The sequence below is a fragment of the Rutidosis leptorrhynchoides genome, chromosome 7 (assembly GCF_046630445.1).
Source record: "Rutidosis leptorrhynchoides isolate AG116_Rl617_1_P2 chromosome 7, CSIRO_AGI_Rlap_v1, whole genome shotgun sequence".
Classification (NCBI taxonomy): Eukaryota; Viridiplantae; Streptophyta; class Magnoliopsida; order Asterales; family Asteraceae; genus Rutidosis; species Rutidosis leptorrhynchoides.
Window position 1 is genome coordinate 327,415,536 of NC_092339.1, and position 9,123 is coordinate 327,424,658.

The 9,123-nt window shown below is 37.7% G+C and overlaps 1 protein-coding gene across 1 annotated transcript; it reads left to right on the plus strand.

Moving 5' to 3' along the window:
* Positions 1–679: 679 nt before the first annotated feature.
* On the plus strand, positions 680–1,659 carry LOC139858763 (NDR1/HIN1-like protein 1). The gene has a single exon (XM_071847599.1). The coding sequence runs from the start codon at positions 716–718 to the stop codon at positions 1,511–1,513; it is 798 nt and encodes a 265-aa protein (XP_071703700.1). The 5' UTR covers positions 680–715; the 3' UTR covers positions 1,514–1,659.
* The last annotated feature ends 7,464 nt before the right edge of the window (positions 1,660–9,123 follow it).

Sequence of the window (9,123 nt, forward strand, 5' to 3'; positions counted from 1 at the left end):
AAACTCTAAACCGTTCGTGTTAAAAATTCAATCTAAATCCTAAATCTAAACCCTAAATCTAAACCCTAAACCCTAAATTTCTAAACCCTAATATCTAAACCCTATAAACCCTAATATCTAAACCCTAATATCTAAACCCCAATAGCTAAAACCTCAAAATACGCTCGAAAAATACGATAATTGTTATATATTACTTCTTCGAGCGTTTTCCCTCCAAAATAAAAACATTTATCACAAAGTGTCTCTATTAAATGTTCATATTTTCATCTCATCTATAATGTTCGTGAACAAAGTTTTTTCAAAAAACAAAAAAAAAAAGTTTTTTCTTCCCCCCGCTTCCCCCCGAATGATTACTTCTTGATCCTGCCTATATATATATATATATATATATATATATATATATATATATATATATATATATATATATATATATATATATATATATATATATATATATATATATATATATATATATATATATATATATATTCAACAAACATTATCAAAGGAGATAGCAATATATTATTTGTTGAGTGATAATCTGCCTAATATAGTAGTAATTTAGTATTTGATGAGTGATAACCTGCCTAATATCACTCGTATTATTAACACAACACGTGTGGCATATATTTTTGTTGCTATATAAACACACTTCCGTTTTTATCTTAACAAACCTCACTAAAACCTTTTTTTCAAAAATACCACCACCCAAAATATGACCGACAAAGTCTACCCATCATCAAAACCCACCCAAACAACCACCATCCCACCACTCCCACCACCACCAAACAAAATCCAACTCCCCACCACCACTAACCGCCACCCCTACCGTCCAAATCCCACCACAATCCACCACTCCCGCCGCCGCAACTACTTCTGTCTATGCTGTTTCTGGTCAATCCTCATCATAATTCTCCTCCTCTTAATCACCTCCATCGCCGGCTGCATTCTCTACCTCTTATACCGCCCCCACCGCCCCTCATTTTCAATCGCCGCCGTCAAAATCTCCGAGTTCAACCTCACCACCGCCGGCGATGACACCACACACCTCACCTCCAAATTTAACCTCACTATCTCAACCAAAAACCCCAATAAAAAAATCACATTCTTTTACGACACAATAAAAATCACGTGCTTGACACGTAACACGCTAATTGCAAACGGGTCATTTCGTAACCCGTTTATTAGTAACCCGAATAACGTTTCCATACACCGTTCCACGTTGTACGGAAACTCGGTTTTTATTGAGACTGAAAATCTGAATAAAATAAAATCGGATTTAAAAAAGAAATCGGGATTGCCGTTGAAGATTATTCTTGATACCGATTTGCGAGTGAAGATTGAATCGATAAGAAGTAAAAAAATTGGAATACGGATCAAATGTGAAGGAATTCATAGTTTAATTCCGAAGAGTAATTCGAAAAATTCCACGTCAGCATCGGCGGCTGCTAATGTTTCTGCTGCAAAATGTAAGATTGATCTTCGAATTAAGATCTGGAAATGGACGTTTTGAATGTGTTAACTCTTTCATTAAAACAAGTTTTTTGTGTTATATAATTTAATTAATTTATTATATTTATTTATTTTGTATATTATGTGTATTTTTTTTTTGTATAATTGATGATGTTGAGAGGAGAAACAGGAGATGAAAATTGTGGAAACCCATACTCCTTTTTTTAATTACTATTATTAATTATTAATATTAATTATTAATTATTATATTTATATCTTGTAACCGTTATAGAGTGGAATGCTTTTTCCTCTTCGTGTGAGAAGAATTCTTTCTTTACACGTTTGGTGGGAAACGATTCAACATGAATTGAGTTCTGTTGTTTTAACTGTTTGGAAATTACGGCCTCACTAATTCCTACCATCCAGCCCAACAAAAATAGTAAAGAAATAAGAACAATACACAACACAAGATTTAACGTGGAAACTCCAAAACAGGAGAAAACCACCGGCCCCCAAAGAGAGAAATACACTATATCACAAATTGTTACAATGATATAGACGACTCTCTTAAGCCAACTACACTCTTCAAAATATTTAACTAATACAACTCTCAAACAAGGGTAAGAAAGAAAGAAATAATCAAATACTTAAAGTGTATTGATTGGTGCAATTTGGAATGAAGACTTAACCCTTCTTATATAACCAAGTCACTCACCCCTCACATCTTCCTCCCACCAATGTGGGATAAACATATCTTCTACTAGCCAAAATAAACCAACAAATCTCCACCTTTTGGATAGAAGAAGATAACCATGCTTTCACATTGCAAGGATAACCGATGTAGACGCTTCCTCGACGACAACTTCAAGATCCTCATCTTCATGCCGTTGACATTATCTCCCAAGAGACAAAACTTGCATCTTCATCGAACATTGTCTAAACCGACAATCATTGTCATCACAGACAATCATAACTCTTAACAAGAATTATCATACTCCACCATTAAGAGTATAGCACTTAGAATATCACATTCCAAGCATTTCACCTCGGCACATGTTGTTGAACAACCAGCTGAAACTTTATGGTGCAACTTCCTTGTTTGGCTTTCCCGAAAGTCCCATCAGCTACAACATCAGTTTCCACCACACAGCCTGCATCAACGCCAAACCAATGCCCATGTGTAATTGTGGAACCGCTAACGAACATCCCTTTCCACGGTGACGCGGACACACCATGAGGATGACGTGACTTCAGAGGAATTCGTCACTCTCCGTAACAACGGAGACAATGTTAGCGTCTTTGGAGCCATTTGCCGGATTAGCTCCACCGGGACAATTAACCCTTACATGTCCAGTCTTCCCGCACTTCCAGCATGTCAGATTCTTTCTAGAGTTTCTCTTCTGCCTATCCGAACACAACACTATCGTATCTCCTGATGACGAGACCCCGTTACCTTCCAGTCTTTTCTCCTCGGATAGAAGCTTGCTAGTAACGTCTTCAAACTTCAGAGTTTTCTTCCCATACATCAAAATAGGTTTCATGTATTCATAAGACGATGATAAAGATAATATCAACCTCAAAGCTTTATCTTCATCATCCGTTTTAACTCCAATAGCCTCCAGTTCTGAAACAATACCGTTAAGAATACTTAGATGATCTGAAATCTTTGAACCCCCATCCATACGCAGAGTATGAAATTGTTCTTTAAGACACAACCGATTTGAGATGCCCTTGCCCTGGTACAACTGCTCTAGTTTAACCCAAAGCTCCTTTGCCGTTGATAACCCGTGCACATTTGCAAGCACGTTCTTTGCAAGACACAAACGAATCGCACTTGCTGCCCTCAAATCCATATCATCCCATTCTTCTTCATTGAACTTACTGCTAGAATCACTGCCAGGAACAAGGGTGGGTTTACCCTTCAAAGCCTTGTGTAAACCGGACTGAATCAACACATCCTTGACTTGAACCTGCCATAAGCCAAAATTGATCATCCCATCAAATTTCTCTACATCAAACCTCATTGGACTGAACTTCGACATCGTATCCGTATCCTATAGACAACAACTTTCTCTGATTTTGCTCACGTTTCGAATAGTCAAAAGATGTAGCAGGTAGCCAGGACCCTTTAAATCGAAAATCCACAACTCGCCACTAACAAATCCAACTATTACTACGAATCAGAAAAAATATTGTCTAACCAGATACCCTATACGATCAATAGAACTCGTTTCTGATGTGGACGATCCACTCCCGTGGCAACCACAGAGCATACTCCGACTCCTATAACCGAGACCCCAGTCAAACCTGACGCTCTGATACCAGTTGTTGGGAAATTACGGCCTCACTAATTCCCACCACCCAGCCCAACAATAATAGTAAAAAAATAAGAACAATACACAACACAAGATTTAACGTGAAAACTCCAAAACAGGAGAAAACCACCGGCCCCCAAAGAGAGAAATACACTATATCACAAATTGTTACAATGATATAGACGACTCTCTTAAGCCAACTACACTCTCCAAAATATTTAACTAATACAACTCTCAAACAAGGGTAAGAAAGAAAGAAATAATCAAATACTTAAAGTGTATTGATTGGTGCAATTTGGAATGAAGACTTAGCCCCTCTTATATAACCAAGTCACTTTCCCCTCACATCTTCCTCCCACCAATGTGGGATTAACATATCTTCTACTAGCCAAAATAAACCAACATTAACTGTTGACTTGTAATCCTTACATCCAACAATTTTGTTTGAAATTCAAGGGGACCAATCAGAGCGCTATATGTGTTGTCACAATTACATGTGATTGAAAAAAGAAATTTTTTTTTTAAGAAATCTTTTTTTTTCTTTTTCAAAAAATAAAAAATTATTTTTTTTCTTTTAAAAATATTTTTTTTTTTAAATTTAGCTCAATTTAGAGTTCGCGTTTTGGGTTTAATTCCTGAACCCCTAAATTCTAAACCGTTCATAATAAAAACTCAATCTAAACCCTAAAACTAAACTTTAAACCCTAATTTCTAAACTTAATTGCTAAACCCTAAACCCTAATTTCTAAACCCTAATTTCTACACTTTAATTGCTAAACCGTAAACCCTGGGTTTAGGGTTTAAGGTTTAGGGTTTAGGGTTAAGGAAGTCAATCACATGTGATGGAGTAGTTTTGAATACATATGAGAACAAGTGATTGTCGCGCTCTTATTGGTCCCTTGGATTTCAAGCAAATTATTGAATTCATTTGAATATTACCACATATATTACCATATTAACTATTAGACAAAACTTATGAATAGTAATAGGGGTATTTTTATCTTTTCACCTTTTTTCCCCCTTCTTTCTTTCAAGTAACACCATAAAAGCCCCTCAAACTTTGTTCAAAAATTAAAATCGGCCCCCAACACAGGGGGTTAAAGCATCAAATCAAAATTTCATAAAATATCTTAAATAAACTCCACTCAAATATTCAACAGGTCATATCTTCTCGCTCGCAACGAGTTAAATTTTTCCGACACCATCCTTAAACTCGAAATAATTTTATGAACACAATGTCACTAACTATACGTAAAACGGACACTTTTAAAAAAAGCTAAATATTTAGGGTACTTTTCATATATGTTGATTTTTCACTCGCAGGCTCCGTAACTAAACACAATAAAATACATTAAAAATCGAACCCTCGTCGCGAAGCGAGGGTTCGAAAACTAGTATTATATCCATTGAACAAAAACATCACCATCATCCCACGTTGCTCAACTCACGTCGAAGCATAACGCCAACCTCCGATGGCGATTTACCGTAAGTCGGATTCAACACTCTCGCCGTTCTCGACATCGGATTCCTTTAACGATGAAAAATTCGAACGACTCCAAGTGCTCTTATAAGTTTACAACGATAACATTCTTCCTCCACTTTAAAATTGGAAGATGTATTTATAAATTTTACGGGTTTTTTTTAGGATAAATGTGTATGCTTGGCACTTGACAGGAAAATCTACCAGACTCATCCCAAAGAGTCGGAATGATTTTTGAGATCATAGATTACGTAAACATATACCTCGTGTAAAATATCCGTAATGTGTGTTTTGAAAATTTTATATAAATATAAAAATAATATGAAATTAAAAGGTTGCATATAACATGATAAAATGTTGATAAACATGATTTTCTATTTTCAAGTAGAAAAGGTTTAACAACTAAACACACCCTTATTTATAGTTAATTTTGTATTGAGTATTAGAAAATAAAATTAAATAGTTGGGAGTTTCATAGGATTATTTTAGTTGTCTTATGTTATGTTTTTCATCCCGTTATTATAATTATTTTCTTTTCAGTTATTTATAGAGGTTTTGTTCGTTTCTTTATGATTCTGTTAGAGTACAGCAACCAAGAGGGTCAAATTACCTAAATTGAGATCAAAAATGTTATTTCATCCTTTCCCTTTAGAAACAAGTCACAAGGCAACGGTTACAACCGACCAACTGCAACTCATGTTTCCATAAATGTAATAGGGGGTTCGAAAAGTATTATGAATCCATCCCTAAACTAGAAATAGTTGTTGTGTGTCTTAGTGTATATAAACCCTTTGTAATCAGTAAACAAAAACAACACAATAGCATCAATCCAAAGTTCATGAATAAACTGATCAATACATATTACAATCTTTAATCCTCTTGAATTAACATGGTATCAGAGCTAACGGTGTAGATCAAGTGATCAATACAACTGTTTTTTAGCTACAATCATATAACGACCCAACCCGTTATCCAACCAAAAACACCCCTAAAAAAATTCTGATTCAGTGCATCTGGACGGCGTCCAGTTATCTGAACGGCGTCCAGCAGTGAAGACCAGGACGGCGTCCAAGCCTTTTGGATGGCGTCCAAATGAACTAAAAGTTTCTGCTCAGTTTGTCAAATTCACGTGGGCGGAAAACCCGCTTCCCGACACTTTTAAACGAAAAGGTTTTCACAACACACTAATATAATTATAATTAAGAGATTCCCACATTAAAATCGAGTTTTACAACACCGGGCCCACATTGACCCAAATTACGACAAAGTGACCATTTCGACCCATTTTAATTTCATACAAAACATAGACCGAGCATGGCGATTGGGGATACGCTACCCAATCCTAATCAATCCAAAAGCAAGATCTTCTAATCCCCACGCTTACCCGAGCCGCCAACACGCGAACCTATAAAAATGTAAACAACGAGAGGGTAAGCTAATGCTTAGTGAATGTAAAGATACTATACACATACATATTCATAAACGACTACGCATCACCAAGCACAAAGAATAAACACATACCACCACCGCATAGCAAGCCAGCTATAAATAGGCACATACACAAAGTAGCTACACGCTACAAAACTCCAAGCTAACGCCACATGATTACCTACAACACAACAATAAGTATATACGTGCATACACAAATAATATACTCAACAACATCGACAAGGTTAACCCCTTAACCTAAACCACATGAAGGTTGGCCGAACATCACGCGCCTTAGTGAATCCGGACTTCACGCGACTCGCTACGTCCAAACCACTTGACTATTAAGGATGGCCGAACTTCACGCGCCTTTATGAATCCGAACATCACTAGACTCATACCTTAGTCAAACATCACAATAGGGTTGGCCGAACTTCACGTGCCTTAGTGAATCCGAACATCACGCGATTCACTACTCGAATCATCACCACGATAAAAGCTAGCAAAACCCGTCGCCAAAGGGTTTATCCAATACACTAGCCAATCACAACATCAAGAGTGGTAACCCAAACGCATAATCGTATCACATGGACCCGAAGCACAAGAGGAGTCCATTCTCCCACACAAACATAGAGTAAACTCGAGCAAGGGTCACCCTACACACACTCACCCATCCTATGCATACATACACGTAAAGTAAATTTACACTCACCTTAAATGCCTCGATGAAGTGCAATCCAATCCCCAACTCGCCAATGGAACATACCTATTCCATTTAACACATAACAACCAACACAATTAGGGTGGATTTACAAACCAACCCAATTGACACTTAGTGCAATTTCGGCCCAAATGCACTTCCAAGCACAAATCGCGCCCAAACTAACCAATTATCACTAACACAAGTGAAAATGGTCCTAAAACAACAATTGAACCCGAACACGAGTGTTAAACACTTATCTTGCCCAAATTGACGTACAAACCCTAATTTTGACCCGTTTCAAAACTAATCAACCAAAACGCACTCAAAAGGGTTCCAACACTTCCATAATCACTAACACTAGTGATTATACCCATTTTGCAAGTCTTAAACTTGACCAAAACATCAACCAACCTAAAATCCGCCAATAGCAACAATAAACCCGATTACTAGCATCAATGAAATCACTTCAAGAGTTTAAATGGGTTTCTCTACAATCAAGTCCAAACCCTAACTTTGAATATCAAAACAAACAATGAAATTCGGAGTTAGAACTTACCACAACAACCACAACGTAGCCAAGAAAGTGATGAACAACTTTAATACTCGAGCTTTTGATCAATTCATGCTTCTTCTTCCTTTTCTCAAGCTTTCTCACTCTTCTCTCTCTCTAGAACTTGAGGTTGAAGATGAGAGGATAAGTTGGGTGAGGATAAGGTTGAATGAGATCAACCTTTCTCATTTGTGGCTTAAAACCGGCCACCAAGTGAAAAGACCAACATACCCTTTTTAAAATCTTAAAATTACACAGCTGGCCCGTCAGACCATTTGGACGGCGTCTAAACAATCTGGACGGCGTCTAGTCCTTCTTTACTGGACGGCGTCCCACAACTTGGACGGCGTCCCACTTAACTGAACAAAACTGAAACTGAAACTGAAACAGGGTCTTACAACTCTCCCCCACTTAAATTGGATCACGTCCACGTGATCTCCATCACTTAACCACCTGCACCCACACTCTATGGTCCTTAACCATGCGTTCCAATCCGACTTCCACCACGTTTATCGTTAATCTCGGAGATTATTCCACTTACCAAGTTCACACGTGCACGCATTTCTAGACATGCAATGCACACAACATCCGAAAATTACAATAATCACTTAGCACACGCGAAAGCATCATGTTTCCATCACACTTCTCTAGACAATTCTTCTCAATGAATCGTCCTTGACACTAAATTGTCACCCGCGATTGATCAAATTCACAAATCCGAGCACTAAAACTTGCTCAATCCCTCACATCGGGAAAAACTCAACCAAACTCTTTCCGAGATATCAATCCCTTAGCGTACCCTTCCTAAGTACATTTTCAAAAGCAACCAAGTCTCAACCTAAGGTCAACAATCCGAACGATGAAGACCGAACAAACGAATCCTTACGGATACACTTATCACTTAACATCCCTTGTCGTGCGCAACACGACCAAAACGCAACTATAAAAAAAATCGTAAGCAAATGACTAAATCCGCTAGCATCCAAAATGACTATGGCAGCGCTAATCCCAAGGTGTACAAAATCGACTATTGTCACACCCGTAACAACATGTGAGCGAAACACGGCTATCACATCACTAATCACACAACATGGTCCTCACGACAGAACCATCAACCAATGGTTCTCAACTCCAACAACATGAAGGCTGGCCGAACTGCACGCGCCTTAGCGAATCCGCACCACACGCGACTCAC

What these genes read in the sequence shown, in the direction of transcription:
- LOC139858763 (XM_071847599.1), top strand. Translation starts at nt 716, where the DNA reads ATGACCGACAAAGTCTACCCATCATCAAAACCCACCCAAACAACCACC.